General features: G+C 48.7%; 7 protein-coding genes across 7 annotated transcripts; 3 read left to right on the top strand and 4 right to left on the bottom strand.

Annotated features, from left to right (window-relative positions):
• Positions 1-51: 51 nt before the first annotated feature.
• J7337_013342 (uncharacterized protein) lies at positions 52-2,331 on the top strand (the record flags this gene model as incomplete). Its single annotated transcript, XM_044830833.1, has 1 exon — positions 52-2,331. One exon carries the CDS (start codon positions 52-54, stop codon positions 2,329-2,331), a length of 2,280 nt encoding a protein of 759 aa, XP_044674108.1.
• A 154-nt stretch (positions 2,332-2,485) lies between these two features.
• Positions 2,486-3,344, bottom strand: J7337_013341 (uncharacterized protein; the record flags this gene model as incomplete). Its single annotated transcript, XM_044830832.1, has 2 exons — positions 2,486-2,886; positions 3,005-3,344. The coding sequence occupies 2 exons, from the start codon at positions 3,342-3,344 to the stop codon at positions 2,486-2,488; spliced, it is 741 nt and encodes a 246-aa protein (XP_044674107.1).
• A 519-nt stretch (positions 3,345-3,863) lies between these two features.
• J7337_013340 (uncharacterized protein) lies at positions 3,864-5,036 on the top strand (the record flags this gene model as incomplete). The annotated part of the gene is made up of 1 exon (XM_044830831.1): positions 3,864-5,036. One exon carries the CDS (start codon positions 3,864-3,866, stop codon positions 5,034-5,036), a length of 1,173 nt encoding a protein of 390 aa, XP_044674106.1.
• Positions 5,037-7,115: 2,079 nt separating this feature from the next.
• J7337_013339 (uncharacterized protein) lies at positions 7,116-7,811 on the bottom strand (the record flags this gene model as incomplete). The annotated part of the gene is made up of 1 exon (XM_044830830.1): positions 7,116-7,811. One exon carries the CDS (start codon positions 7,809-7,811, stop codon positions 7,116-7,118), a length of 696 nt encoding a protein of 231 aa, XP_044674105.1.
• Positions 7,812-9,466: 1,655 nt separating this feature from the next.
• On the top strand, positions 9,467-10,024 carry J7337_013338 (uncharacterized protein; the record flags this gene model as incomplete). The annotated part of the gene is made up of 1 exon (XM_044830829.1): positions 9,467-10,024. The coding sequence occupies one exon, from the start codon at positions 9,467-9,469 to the stop codon at positions 10,022-10,024; it is 558 nt and encodes a 185-aa protein (XP_044674104.1).
• Positions 10,025-10,976: 952 nt separating this feature from the next.
• J7337_013337 (uncharacterized protein) lies at positions 10,977-12,249 on the bottom strand (the record flags this gene model as incomplete). Its single annotated transcript, XM_044830828.1, has 3 exons — positions 10,977-11,662; positions 11,715-12,019; positions 12,092-12,249. The coding sequence occupies 3 exons, from the start codon at positions 12,247-12,249 to the stop codon at positions 10,977-10,979; spliced, it is 1,149 nt and encodes a 382-aa protein (XP_044674103.1).
• An 850-nt stretch (positions 12,250-13,099) lies between these two features.
• On the bottom strand, positions 13,100-15,800 carry J7337_013336 (uncharacterized protein; the record flags this gene model as incomplete). The annotated part of the gene is made up of 2 exons (XM_044830827.1): positions 13,100-14,813; positions 15,703-15,800. The coding sequence occupies 2 exons, from the start codon at positions 15,798-15,800 to the stop codon at positions 13,100-13,102; spliced, it is 1,812 nt and encodes a 603-aa protein (XP_044674102.1).
• Positions 15,801-15,830: the final 30 nt, after the last annotated feature.

Raw genomic sequence — 15,830 nt, 5'->3', positions numbered from 1 at the left:
GATCAACCCCGCAATCTGTGATGCCGATCCTGAGTAATTTATAAGCACAAGATGACCATCCAGCCTGGCCTCCGAGCTTTCGAGTCTCTGATTGAAATCTTATTCTGCTTACCCGGAAAAATGACGCCTCTTGTTGCCATGCTTTTGGCCGTGTTGTACGCCACGTTGGCGTTGGGCGATTCATGCCCTGTTATTACACAACAACTTAGCGATCCACCTTATGAGAACTACTTCTACTCCGATTGCAATACGGATGCGCAAGTTGTTGTTACGAGTCCTATGCCGGATAGTAACCTGTCGATTATCGGACCTCGACTCATTGTTGCATGGCCTGCGGGGAACAGCGGTATATGCACGTTCTTCCAGCCCCAAGACGAGAAGAATGGAACTCTAGCGATCGAACTGGTCAATTCGACTCTCGGATCGCCACTGGGCGTCATCAACCGCGAAGAAAATGGATCAGATTATCCTTACGTTGGAGTCGAGGGTGTTCTGTCGTTCAACTCGTCGGCGAACCTCACGGTTGCTATTTTGGGTTCGATCCGGAACATAAGGGATTTTACTGAAGGGCCGAGCATCATTAATCCGGCGATTCAAAATGCCACAAACGTCACGAGAGTAAAGAATGGCGGTGTTCTCATATCGAGATTGTGGTTGGACAATGTGACGACGACGAACCTGTTGCTGGAGCCATGGAAGAATAAGGATATCAGCGTTTCAATCTACAACGACACTGTCAGTTTTGGTGCGGGCTTCTACAAGTTCTCGGCATCGTTCAACTATCCTCAATTGAAGCAGCTATCTCCCCAACAGGTTCTCAACAGCCAGTCGAAATCACTGGCTAAGAAAGAGCAGTCAGAGGTCAGGTCGCTGTCCTTCTTCTCGTATACTGACAAGCTGCTCGCAGGTGGATGGCGATTCTTGACGTACTTTGGCCGCGACACTATGATCGCCGCTCTCTTACTCGAACCCGTGCTCAGTACTGGGAATAATTCAGCTTTGGAAGCGGTGATCGGTGCAGTGTTGGAACGGATAAATCGCACAGATGGATCGGTCTGCCATGAAGAGACCATCGGTGACTACGCGACGCTTCTGAACTTACAGGACGGCATTGATTCGACGGCACCGGGCTTTACGTATCCCATGATTGATACAGACTACTTCCTGCCAGTTCTCATGGATCGGTATTTCAGTACTACCCCAAAGCGAGTCAAACCATTGCTGAGCACAAAGGCTGGCAACGTTGATGTCGAGAACCGGAATCTGACATGGGGCAACTTGAGCTACATCAACGCACAGAAGATTATGAACATTACAGCAGCGTTTGAGAAGGAGCAGTCGGTAGAGAACTTGATCCAGCTGAAGAAGGGTGAGCTAGTTGGGCAATGGAGGGACTCAACATATGGTCTTGCTAATGGGCGGATACCCTTCGACGTGAACTGTGCTCTTGTACCAGCGGCACTATATGCTATTTCCAACTTGGCCAAGGTTGATGGAGTTTATCCCAATAATTCTGTCACCAAAGATTGGAGTTCCGTTGCGGCAAAGAGGGCAAAGATCTGGGAGGACAATACCCTACCGTTGTTCGAGTATGATCTCACTGTTGGCACGGCTACTTCGAACTTGAAGGACTACGTTAAGGAGAATACCTTCTACGATGGACCAACTCATGCAGATTCAGTTGCCAACTACTCATCTTCTGGGGAAGTCGTTGACTACGCTCTAGCCATCAACACTACCAAGGATGAGGAAAAGATACGCATCACGCACACTGACACGGCATTCCGTCTGTTTCTTCTCAACTCAACCAACAACGCCCAGCTCACGACCTTCTTAAACGCAACAGCCAACGCCATCCTTCGTCCATTCCCAGCCGGCCTGAGTACTCCTCTCGGCATCGTGGTTGCAAACCCAGCACTAGCAGGCAAAGAAGTCTTCACCGCCAACTTCACCAACGCGGCGTATCATGGTACTGTAGTCTGGAGCTGGCAACTCGCCCTCATGGCTAAAGGCCTTGAGCGTCAACTTGCACGATGTTCATCGCCCCAGTCTAAAGAAGACGAAGATGCTCCTGCATTTTGCAGTAATAGCCGAGTGCGCACAGCTTTGAAGAGTGCTTACAATCGATTGTGGGACATTATTGAGGATAACAGCGAGAGATTGCAGTCAGAGGTCTGGAGCTGGAGCTATAGTTCGAAGAGTGGTTACAAGTTCGCGCCTTTGGGGACGTTGCCCCCTCCGCCGGGACTCAGCTCTGGGACGGAGAGTAATGTTAGGCAGTTGTGGAGTTTGACATTCTTGGCTGTGAAGAAGAACAAGGAATTTGCTTGAGTTTCCTAAAGACTTGATGTATATCGACCTAATGCGTATCGTTAAATGGGGGAATGGTAGTCTATAGTTGTATAAAAGAAATTATGAAGGATCATTACAGGTCATGAATTTTGAACAAAAGTGAACACGAACAATCTCCAGTTCATGCCAAAGATCAGAGTTGATCGTATAGAGATTTCCCCACCACCCAGTCCTTTCGCCTTTGAAACACCAACACATTTGACTCACTTGTCTCATCGGCGAATCTCGCGCTCGTCCTCGTATACAGCGTGAAACCGTGGCGCTCAAAGATTTCAAGCAACGCCAGCAACTTCAGTTGTGTTTCAACTCCGTCAGATTCCAGCGGTCTCCATGGGTATCCCTTGAACTTAATCTTGGCGCGGTCTGGCGTGACCTCATGTCGTTGTATGTCAGTCATGAAAGTCGCCATGATATCGTTGACAAGATCTGTAGGCGGGAAGTTGAGAATCTTCAGTTTGTCTCCGCCGTGGAACGACACATTTAGCCATTCGCAGGGAGGAGGGATGTTTTTCACTTTACGGAATATGAGTGCATCTGTTCTCGTCAGTATACCTTGCCCAGGTTGCGATTATCGCCTGTAAGTCACCTTTCGTCGAAACTCTCTTCGTCACCTCAATAGACGAATAAATCACCCAACCCAAACCCTGCATACCCTCTAATATCCGAAGCGTCAACATCATCGCTTGCTCGTTGCCATTCGGGTCATATCCCCATGCATAGCCTCCTAGCTTGAACTCCCGCGACGATTCTTGCGGGTAGACCTTGTCAATCCCACGTTCCCAATATGTCCTCACAATTTCGTGCATAGCCGCTATTTCCACCTCTGAGAGGTTGACCAGTCTGATGCGGTCAAGTCCATGTCGTGTGATTGATGCAAAGCGACTCTGGAAAGTTGATGGGCCAGCGTCTGACACCGCCTGGCTGAATGGTGGCGGTGCAGCGGGGGAGGCTTCGGGTGAGTCGAAGAACGCAGATTTGGTCTTTTCGGACATTTTGGCGGGGATATGTTAAAAGAATAAGATTTGCTACGAAGACAGGATGCGAGTGTTCATATATTTATATGGCTATGGATGACGGGCGGCCTATAAGGTTATTATTATCTTAGGGGAAGCATCACGTCAGCCACAGGAATCAGGCGGTTAAACATCGTGAGGCTATACGGGGGCGGTGCAACAGAAGCCAATGCAGCGTCCCAAGAAAACATGACCGAAAGCATAGGGCAATCCTTAGAAAAAATAAAAATAAAAAAAGGCTTTGGCTGTCAAATCTAATTTCTACATACTAGAGATAGATGGACAGGCCTTGAGAAATTTGTTGGTACCTGCAAACGACGTCATTGTACGACAAGACCGTTTTTGGTCATCATTCACGCCCTTGGGGGCGGGGTACTCCAAAATTCACGGTCCCTACTGTTGCTACCGTTAACAACTTCACATAGAACTCTTCAATTGCATATTTCGACTTTTAACACAAAGCATCCTACAGTTGAAGTCTTTTGAGATACAAACACGATGACTACCAAGGATCAGGATATCACCCTCACGGCTCAGTGCCTCTGCAAGGCGCATACCTTCACCAGCAAAGTGACCCGATCAAAGCTCCCTCTACCAGCGTCGATATGCCACTGCACGTCATGCCGAAACGCCACTGGTGCCATGTACAACTGCAACATAGACTGGCCTGGCTCAGCCGATGAAATTCGCAACTCTGATCTGAAATCCTACGAATTCACCCCCAACTGCCAAATTTTGTTCTGTGGCTCATGTTCGTGTCCGATGTTCTGGGATGCTCACTACAAAGATCAGCCCCAACACTACGGCGTTTTCACGGGGGTCTTGAATAATGTTGACGTTGATAACCTTATCACCTTCACGAGGCAAATCTTTGTTGGTGACACGGTTGATGGGGGCCTTTCTCCGTGGCTTCAAAATGTGAACGGTGACAGCGAGAAGCCTCGCAGATGGATGGAGAGACCTGAAGATGGCTGGGAATTAGGTGAAATTTGGCCTACCGCGAATGAGGATGCTCGGCCCGAAGCGCCTCCAGCCACAGATATACCTATCCGCTGTCACTGCAAGGGTGTCGATCTTGTCTTCCGTCCCTGCAACATGGACTTTTCTACCATGGAGGCTGATGCGATTCCTTCGTTTGTCGAGCCAAAGACCCATAAACACCTTGCGACACTGGATCCATGCCCATCATGTCGTCTATCAGTTGGTGTTGACGTAATGAATTGGACATTTGTCATGCCTCAACAGATCGACTTTCCAGAGAAGACCAATAACCCCGACTTTCCGCGCAATACTCTTGATCTGAAGAGGGCAGTCGACAATCCCGACCGAGACCCTCGTTACGGCACGCTCGCTATCTATCGAAGCTCACCTGACGTTCAAAGATATTTCTGCTCGCGCTGCTCTGCGACGGTATTCTACACCGTTGACGATCGTCCAGAGTGTATTGACGTAGCTGTTGCACTGTTACATTCTCCAGAGGGAGCTCGTGCAGAGAGCATCTTGACTTGGCATCTTGGTGCTAAGATGATGGGAGAGTGGGATTTTGAGAGGGGCTGGAGAAAGGATTTCGCCATGTCTGTGAAGGACACGTCAGAGAAGTGGCGTATCGACAAAGGTTATCCCAAGACGTGGAGGAGGATCGCTGTTGAGGAAGCAGAGAAGCAGGATTGATGACTTCCGCATAGCAAGTTGAGCCTCTGGTGCCTGAGTTTATACCTCATTGCTCCTTGAGAGACGCAAATAGAATACAGGCACTGAAGAGTCAGCGTTGTTCCTCCAATTTACTTGACTTCTTGGTGCTCAAATTATGCATTTTCTTGGTGGAGCTGGCTACAAACTGAGTTCTATAGCCCATGCAGCGACACCATCAACTCTTCCCCGCTCGTCTATAAATGTCTGTCTCTCCTCCCTCTCTCGAACTTCATTCCTCTAAATCAGTCCAGGTATATTTCTGAACTGGACGTTGTCCCATTCGTTCAAAATGGCTCGCCCCCATCTCGCCACGCTCCCCTATGAGGTGCGTGACATGATCTTTACGGGATACTTCCGCGTGGAAGGAGGGTATCAATAGCGAATCTGAAAAGCTCACTACCGCTGACGGTCAATTGATTGACTTCTCCTTAATGTACACCTGCTGCTCAATCGCAAACGACACCAAATATCTACCTCTTGAGGTCAATAATTTCTCCTTCTCCGCCCTCTTCTCGCCCGATTTGAGGGCTTGGGCTGGTCGCCATCAGTTCCTATCGCAATTTCTTTCCATTCTAAAGGCGGATCTTATATGTCTTCTCCGAGGCCCTACAATATGTCTCCCGAACTGTAAGAAGCACTAGAAGAAAGGTTCCCGCATTTGATGCTGAATTTCAAGAATCGTCTGGAAGATACCTATCGCAGACGCTTCCACCAAGACCCTACTGTCTCCAATGGCTATGCCTTTCGATACTGGAAGGAAATTCGTCACTCAAGCGAGATCATCAAAGACTTTGGCGATATGGAAGTAAGGGGATGGGGTAGAAACACGTCTTCGGCGAGAGAAGCTATCGCTTTCAGTCTCTGATTCCTAGGGGAGCGTCAATATTTCGAACTGGCTGGCCTCCCCAACGAAGCTTTTCCTGGCTGGAAAGGCTCGAATGATCCGCAAGATCTCATTGATCTAACCTTGGATCCCTGGGATATCCCGTCTAAGGCCGTTCTCACAAGGATCGGAAGCTTATTGAGGGATGATGCGGTGTGGGGGCGGATTAAGGATTGGTACAATGGAGTGCAAGCAAAATATCGCTTTTCTGCCACTGCGGTTGCAATCAGATTCTTTCGTCAACTTTCTCTTGAGCAAATGCGGCATCTACGTGGTACCACGCTCATCGAGGACGAATATACTGTTTGCTCCCCTTCAACTCACGCTAATGGTCTATCAAATTCTGTAAAGAGAATCCAAGGCTGAGAATACAACGCCATCTCAAACTACGCCGCCGCATCCCTGCCGTTCTCCATCCTTGTTGGGATATGATTGGATACAGCTCTATTATTAAACCTCGCAGTGAGTGAAACAACCACGATGGGGAAGACATTGTGCCCATGCTTGCAATTGACGGGCAATTGACGGTATAAACATATGGTTAGAAGAGGCAATCTCATTGCCAGACGCCGGAATGCCGCGCAACTCCTACACACTTTGCTTCGATGGAGAACCTGACAAATCTTTTTTCTCTGACATCTTCCAGAACATCCTGCCTCGGTAAGACGCTTTGATTCTAGCCAGCAAGCAGCTGCTTAGGATGCGTCCTCACCAATTCGATGTGTCGGTGTCACTTCCCTGTCATCGTTGGCAGAACGGCCACCTCTCAAAGGCAGTCAAGTTCTTGATATGATAGATCACCACTCTGACAGTATTGATAGCTTCCCGCTCATAAGCTCCAATTTTCATCCCGGTTAGCTTTTCGATGTCGGAAGTTTTATCCAAGAACGTCTTGAATGGACGTCACGAGAATGGTAGAACACGAGTGGAGAAGGTCTTTTCATCTCAGACAGTGTGGTTCAACATTTGGGAGCTGGAATGACAATTTAGAGTCTTTCTATGAATTCAAGAGCCCTCGAGAATTCCCTCCTCCAGGTAACATGATAGAATTTTAGTCTTTATTTATATAGCTATATGTGATCCAATCAAAAGCTATACTTGGGAGAAATTACTGTTAGTAACTCACGTACCATAAGATAGAGGTTATATAGCGGAACATATGTTGAATTCAAACACTATGGTTTCTCAAAGCCTGTATCTATTCCTGAAGTCGCTTCCGATCCATTGATACTCTTGCCGTCCACATTTTCCATCGGTCTCTTGGGCGCAGCCTCCTTGTCCAACGGCCCTGCCCTTGCAAAAATAGCACCACCAAAATTTAAGAAGTTGGTCGCACGAAGGACCATCTGATAAAACAATGTCATACCAGTTACCAAGATCTCTTCCCTTGCCGCAGGATCATTGGCCTTGGGCCCTAGAAACTCGACACATCCGATATTGTTGAGTGACCAGCAGTTGGCAGAAAACTTGGCCACTGCAGACTCTTGCTCGTCGAGGCAGATGAAGTCCCATGTCTTGAAGCTACTGCCGCTCGTCCATTTCATAGCAGCGGGTGTTCCGTCAGGATTGTTGGAGTAGTTGTATGATAGGTGGGTGTATGATGTCACGAAGCGCTTTAGTGCTTTGATAGTGCCTTTTTGGCCGTGGAGCTCGTAGGTCGCGTGGATTGTGACGGGGTGAAGTGTACCGGTGCCGATTACAGCTTCTGGGTCATCGTAAGGATGGAAGACGAGGGCGGTGCATTTGAAAGCATGATAGTCGACGATGTACTTGGGCGTTGAGGTGTCTGTCTGAGGATCTTTCTCAGAGACTAAAGCCTTCATCTTCTTCCACTTGAAGTCGACTTCGTAGACAGTGTTGGATGACTGCATATTGTCTGTTGCCGAGAGATGATGGTTAGACTTGCTAATTTCAATTGATTTTATAATGCAAGAATCGTGTTTATTGTGAATGAATTGCTCTCTCTACTACCTAGATTGCCATAGGATCTTGGACACTTATATACAAAACTTGGCGGAATGTGAGCATGAATGTTATCTCGTCAGCGTAACATCGAAACAGGTGAAGACCCGCCGATCTGTCGTGTTGCTAACTTCATTCGGCCTCATGGAGCGCTCCGATCGACATGATCGGTGGCAATTAATCCGCCTCCGTGCACTAACTGCGCCTTGTTGGGCTGAATGGCAGGTCCGAAGTGCGATAAGCGATAACGGATAAGAGATGGGATACGCTTATCAGTGATGTCATGGAACTCGCCCAATCTTGCTATCGATAAGATAATATCACTACCCTACATAAATTTGATTTTATACATTATCGCCTCACGACTCTTTGAGAAACAGAAAGACATCCTGTAATATTAAATCTGGACCTAGCCACCATTAAAGCTTAAGTACCGTCTTGGAACTCCAATGATTAATATCTGGAGATGGAATGGATTTAACTTGAACCTACGCGTTCAACGGTGACATCACATGGGAACCAATCTTTTCCCTATTTCCCATTCGCATTATCACATCCCCGATTCGTTAAACATTACTTTCAGTATTGGTCTAGATATTGAATCAACCGTGACGACTATCACTGTCAAACATCGCCATCTCCGCTGTGACTAAATTTACGCCCAAGTTAGTTTAAGGAGCCTTTGAAGGGACCGCAGCAGGACGAAATTGCCGTTCCGAGACATTTGCGCAGAAGCAGACTGCTTCTGTCAAACTAGATATCCCGCAGCCAAGTTCCCAGCCTCCCATTTCTGTTGTCAAAAAACTAGAGTTCACCGCCTCCATCACTTCCTGCTCTTAATTACATAACCAAAGTTCTTTTCGAGTCCTAAACTCAGATTTCCTAAACCTTGCAGTCGAGTCCAAGACATTTTCAAGCTTCTCTCCGCAGCTGAGCGGAATATCAGCATTTTCTTCAACACCATTGGAGCTGTCAAAGACCAAGGCGTAGGGCTGAGCTTGGCATTGAGGCCAAGCCAACAAACTTCTCCGCATGTTTTCCAAAAATGGCGAACCTCTTCCCCACTCGCAGGTCATTCATCAATAAATGCAAGCCATAGCTCTCAGCTCCGAGTCGAAGCTCCGTCAAACACCGGACCACGTGCCACTTTTCGCCAAAGCATCCTGAACGCTGATTGGTCTGGCGCACGCCAAAATGTCATCGCACTGTGGTGTTTGGACGCCTCGAGGGAGAAGAGGCTTCTGGAGGGAAAGGCTGAGCAGGGAGGCTGGGCTGAATTGATTAAGCTTATTCTCTTTTAGGTGTTGCTAGACTGCGAGGGATGCTATTTCGGGGGATTGCTAGGCTAATTGAGTTTGTCGCGAGGCAGAGTAGAAGTGCTGTGTATCGAAAGTGTGATGAGCTGAAGATTGATGCATGAAGCCATCGTGTATAAGAAGAGGTAGTCTGTCCTGGTCAATTGAGTCTTTTCATCATCTCAATCACACTCTTAATCCAGACACCTAAACATCAATCACATCTACTCTCTCAATCTTCCATCATCAGCTATACCTTCATCTTCAAAATGCTTGCTCAAACCATCTTCTCCATTCTCGCCATCGCCACTACTGGCCTCGCTGCTCCTGTTGAGCCCCGCAGCGACGACTACTTCGGCCCAGCCGAAATCCACACCTACAACATTAACAACGGAGCAATTTACGACACAGACGAAGGTCGCGTGACCAAGGCCCCTGGCAACGGCGGTAACGACATCACAACCCTCCTCACCTTCAAGTACCCCGAAGCAGCCAGGGGCAAGAAATGCCAATTCGCTTTCTACCTCGCTCCCGGCGAGAACGTCATTGGTAGCAAGAAGCTTGATCTCTACTCTAGCCTTGCACCCGCTCCTGGACCCCGTGCCGGCTGGGGCCCTGGTAACCAGCGCAATGTCCACTTGGGACGCATGGATGTCAAGGTTGGAGGTTCTGCGACCTGGGAGGCTACTTATGGGCCGTACATGACACAGAAGACGGATTGCAAGAAGCCTGGTACTGTTGAGGGGCTTGAGCTTGTTGGTGTCTACGATCTTGATGCTATCTACTGGAACCCGGCTAAGTCTGGCCCTCGTATTGTTATCAGCTAGATCGGTGGAGTCGCTAGTCTTTGTTGGTGCTTCAGTTCGTCTGTATATATTCTTTAACGCTAGACGGTAGCGCGTCTGTTTTGTCGGGATTTTGAGTTATTTTAGGATTGGAACTTTGTATGCAAATCACAATATCAGTGCACTTCTCTTATTATTACCCAAAATCGCTTTTGAAAGCGTGATGTAATCAGTCAAAGACCGCCAATTGCTATACGACCACGGCAGTAAACTACCAGAAACAGCAATCACCGAATCATGCTATGTTGCCCAGCCGGTAACCGAGCTGCAGTCATCCTCCTTCCTTTCGGAGGAATATGACTCTTTTTGACCCTTTCTGACACCGTCCTGACTCGTAACCATCGTCGTAATCACCCACAGCATTCGAATCCTATAAACTCCTTCAGCTCATGTCAATATCACTTGGCATTGTTTGATCTCATATATCCGTACCAATACGAGCCTGCTGACATTCATTCTCCACAGCACTCAGCCCTCGCGTGCCCACAATATGATCTGACGCAGGGACAAGGACAAGGGGCTGTCGTACAAAACGGTCAGACACTTCAGAGCGGAGATAAGTACCGTCTGAGTGGAGAATCATGGCGTTTCGGCCCGTGGAAACTTGCTGTCAGAGGCTTTGATTTGCCAGCGCCTGGTTCTAATTTCATGTTGTCAGCGGCTGTGCTGCTCCCCTACAGGAAAGCATGTGACAGGGGGGGTTGATGGAGACGTGCCTTAACGAGGTGTAACGTTAACTCAGGGACGATTTTACGGTCTGGCCTTACAGATGAAAGCTTGTCTTTGCCCTCCTGGGCTGAATCTGGAGAACGCAATCATCGTGACATGACCCCTGATTATGCATTTATCATCTGTCACCCCAGAAGAATCGCGTGATTTATGAAAAAACGTTTCTCGTATTAAAAATCTCTATCTCTATGCATATAACTAACGCTTAAACGACTAAATGGTTGAGCGGGTACGTATGTCGACTCGCATCTAAGAAATTGGCCCCTATCTCATTGTGAAATCCTGCATGTAACCGACTCACGAAAGCCTCGAGAATCAGTCGTTGGAGATCCTTTGCAGGGTCATCCTTGCGGAACCAATGGTGACGGATGAAGACTCCGCCACAAGTCTTGTCTCCAATGTACGGAGCGCCATTCCCGTCCATGCATGGTATCGTGCCAATCTCCTGGGTCTGGTTATAGCTGTATCGTACGTAATTGGAGAATGCGGCTTGCTCGTGTGCCCAGTCGTTGGCCCATCGCGCACAGCCCTTGTATTTCTTCTCGCTTGGACAGTGCTCCCAGTCGTCGAAGAGTTCTTGTGTTCGGTTGCTCTGCTGGGCGATCATGAAGCCAGTGTTTTGCGAGACCTTGCCCTTTTCGTCGCGGTTTCGTGCAGAATCGCCGGGATCGTTTGCTAGCGCAATAAGGGTCTTGTCCGTGATGTTCCATAGCTTCATCAACCATTCGAAAGGTACATGGGGGTACATGAATTCTGCGTCGGCGTCGAGGAAAACGACGAAATCGTGGCTCTTGAGCGCTTCTCGGATCACTGGGACCTTGACCCATGTCTGATGTCGCTTAGGATAATCGGGGGCTCGGACAAATTTGTAGTCATAGCCATGAATCATCGCTAAAGTCTGTTAGCCGAGCATTCTTCTCCCCGCAGTGAAACAAGAACATACCATAGAGATAATGGTTCATAATTCCACCAGTTCGTCCCTTCATTTCCTTGTAATCCAGCGCTGAGTCATTCATCACAGCGCCAGGTCCCTTGTCCAGTCGAGTGTCAACATCCAAAATGAGGAGCCTCTTGCCCAATGGCTTCGACCAGTTCTCGTTCTCCTTGGGCACCTCGTAGAGGTACCCCTCATCCGTGATAAAGCTTGTCGCATTAATGTCGAGAAGAAAAGGCTTCCATAGATCGTGCATTAAATTCGACGTGTGCGAGGCGAGCTTCACTTGATGCGGGTTTGACCTTCTTGTTGTTCTGCAGGCGGATTGTTATTAGCGACACTTCGCTGGAATGCTGGGTGACATTTTAGCCACCGACGCGACTCACCGGTACGACAGAAGACTGGGAGGTTCGAAATAAAATCCCCAAGTATGTGTTATCAATCCAAAGATGACCAAAATGCCCATGGCCAGGAGGACGCCCTTCTGCCTGCTTGCGCGTGGCAGCAGCAGCTTGGCCATGTGTGTGAGGTTTGCGGTCTTCATCTCGACGGCGAGATTGCAATTCGTACGTATCACCTCGCTTGGAAATAGACAAGGTTCATGAGGTGAAGAAAAAAAAGCCTCGGGCAATTCCGCTTTTGACTTTTGGTGGAAGAAGGGGGAAACAAAATTTAAGCCCTTGTTGAAGAAACGCCTGATGATGTTTAAAAAAAGACACGAGAAGACACGAGAGGAGGAAGAGGAGGGAGGGAGGGAGGGAGGGGGAGAGAAAATAAAAAAAGGAGATGTAAGTTCAGCCCAACCGGCTTTTTTAGTGTTTTCTTACGAGGTAACCAAATTACATTTATTCTCGTATTTCTGTTGGTCCCAAACAGACGGGAAAACCGGCAACGCTTAGGCCTGAAGGAGCAGAGTCTCGAAGCTTTCACGCTCCGATACAATGAGAAATCCCTGCAAACGAGGCGGGGCCCGCGGGCTGTTTCGGTAGATTTATTGGATGCGTCGTACGGCGTTAGCGTATGGCATCTCTCAGACGCGTCACTAGTGAAGAGCTAAGCCTTTTCCCATCACAACGCCCGGGGCATGATGTGATTCAAGCCTTTTTCCCTCTAAGCTAGGGCGCCTTCAGGGCCGTCCAGAGTCAAGTCAGCGTTCAAGGGAGGGTGCCCACTCCGTAAATAACGCTCGGTATCACCCGTGTCCTATCGGAACCGCTGTCGAGGGCATGTGCACCGCTTTTCTGAGAAGCTTGAAGCGTGACCCAGCGAGATCTGATGCTGGCCTTGACAGGGTAAATTTGTTTAGTTTATCAGGGACCTGGACGATCCCTGTTTACTGCGGCTATCATATCTCGGCCCCGGCACTTGGAGCTGCTCTATCGAGGCTAGTCCCTTTATTCGTACAGCCTCCTCCTATTCAAGTGCACCCACTTTCTCGATTTTACGCTCCCTTCAATCATGCTCGTATCCTGCCCTTTCGCCGCTGACACTGCCCTCACGGCTAAATACCCAGTTTCATCTTCAGGGCGCACATCCACGAGCTCAAGCCTCATATTCTTTAAGCATCTTGCTCGCTCAGGTCCGTCGAGATGTGATCCACCTGCCGGAAGCGGCACAAATGGATTGTCTCTGGTTAGAGTGCTAGCGAAACCGAGAACGTCCGGGCCTTGGATCAGAATTTCGATAACGAAGCCGCAAATGGCAAGAATTTGCAGCACCATTGTTGTGAATAGCAACAGACTGACCCAAACGCGTTGCGCGCTGTAAACATCAATCGTGGTTATTCTTGTGCCCATGGTGGTGTTCATGAAGGAGTCTTTGTAGGTCTGACCCGTCTCCAGACCGTTCATGTTATGCGATGGGATCGCGCCGTATGAGACGTTGGTATGACCTCCAGGATTTAATCCGGCGTCCCAATATGTGTTAAAAGCGGTCGTCATTCGTCTGGAAAACACATATGGGAACTTGGCGAGATCCTCTTTGGTCCACGGCAATTGACTGGTAAATTCATACGGATTTTCATCTTTCATCAGGTACATCTCCGATGGCGACGGCTGAACTCCGTCCTTGTCACCGGACGCCTGCGCCCAAGCAAACAGAGCATAACTCATCTCTTTGAGCCGTAGATCGCTTCGCGTGATCGAAGGGGGGAACAGAGAACTTCCAGTCTGGTTTTCAGTAGAAAGCCGCCGTTGCTGTCGTGCTTCGCAAGTCGTCGCTGGGTCTCCTGGTCCGCAGTGAATGGTTGTTTCGACCTTGACTTCGCGAGTGGCACACTTTACGACGTAAAGTTGAGAGCCGCGCATCTGCTTGACGTATATGAATTGATATGGTGAGTTAATGTCATCCTCTTCACCTTCAGCGTTGAACCAAGACTGAGGGAGGATGTTGAAGGCAGAGAAGCTGGGGTATTTGTAGAACAGATCGACGATATTTGTTTGATTCTTCGTTAACTTTCCTCGTAACGGGTCGAAGCTGTCGATGAAATCGCAACCGACGTGGAAATATGAGGTTGGTATCGTAAAGTTGAACTTGGTAGGCTCGTTTGGTCTGACGAGGCCTTGAATCTTGATACCCAGCAATGAAGCATAAGAGGCCTTTCCCGAGACCAAGTCGGATTTGTTCACATCATAGAGATCGTATGAGCCATCATCAAGTCTTTCCTGTGACAACTGGGGGATTTTCGGCAACCCCCAGATATCCCTCGGCGATGCTTTCTGCTTCGAAGACGACAGTAAACTCGCAGCGTACGTTGCGCCAACGCTATGTCGGTAATCAATCCATCTCGAGTGGGACACTTGATATGCCGGATCAGCGTAGTAGACCGTTCCATTCGATACCAAGTCGAACTTTGCATCTTGGAGCAGTCTCGACGAGCTCTGTCCACCCAAAGGCGAGAGAAGCCATGAAGTAAGGATTATAAGACCAACAACGGCATTTGTCCGTATTACGAAAATTCGCTCAATGGCGGTAGCCAAGTTCTGGCTGCCGATCAACTGCTCTAAAACAGGTAGGTTCACACCGCCGCGGCTTTCAAGGCACCATCTGCCGAATACCCGATAAAACCGTCCGACCAAGGCGGCAAACAAGATGGGGTACAACGATGGACTGAGTACCGTTAGTTCTAAGACCTTTTTGCCGTAGTCAGAATGAGGCTGGTTATCAAGACGGATCGCCGTGATAGCGAGAGCTTTTCCTGGTTAGTTTATCCATTGAGATTAAGGGACATGTCTCACCAATGAAGCAGAGGGGCGTGAATGTGAGAAGAACGCTGAAAATCCAACCAAACACTGTTGGTGCGTCCCAATGCTGTAACGTCTTCGGGCCGCCATGCCAGTTATCTCGTATTCTCGTATGAGGTATCGTCTCTTGCATCTGCGAATATGCAACACTGTCTCTCGAGTCGTGGGCTAGAAACGGTGTATGCGCCGTGTCCGTTTGTTCATGCTTTGGCGAGGTTGAAGACGGCCTGAACAATTATTAGTAAGGGTTCCACCAAATATTTGTCAATCGACTGTACCAATAATGCCGTACAAGTCCCAGAACGAGCAGACTTGAACCAAGGAAACCCGCACAGATTCCTATGACAGTCGCATATCCAACTCCATGCTTTCCACGATCCCAATCAATATTCGAAAAATCAGGTGCCTCAAAAGTACTATTCACTTCCACTCCAGGCCTCAAATCCGGAGCCGTTTCATTCTGCACACGATACGGCTCAAGAAACAATTTTCGCCATCCTTCTAGCGCCGGTAATTGCGCCGGGATTAACTGGTTCTGCGGACATCCCTTTGAGCACGGATCAACACCACAGCAACCCAAAAAATGCGGCATTGACAAATCGCATCGATAAAAAGACGCATTGTGAAGAGCGCCGCATTCAAGGCCGAATTTGTACGCTGTTCGCCCCGGGCTGTAGCTCATCGGTCGTAGGTCTGTTTGCGGGCAGGTTCCAGACCCGTCGGCGCATGGATCCGAGTCGCAGCATCCGACAAACTCTAAGTTAGTCGAAGGTTTCTTGCAGACGTAAAAGTTTCCTCCGCTGAAACATCTGATCATGTAGTAGTCTGTGATAGCGGTGTAGTTCACGTCCATCTTGAAGGATATCGCATAAAGGGCACTGAG

The sequence above is a fragment of the Fusarium musae genome, chromosome 11 (genome assembly GCF_019915245.1).
Source record: "Fusarium musae strain F31 chromosome 11, whole genome shotgun sequence".
Lineage (NCBI taxonomy): Eukaryota > Fungi > Ascomycota > Sordariomycetes > Hypocreales > Nectriaceae > Fusarium > Fusarium musae.
This window is presented reverse-complemented; position numbering and strand designations above follow the sequence as displayed.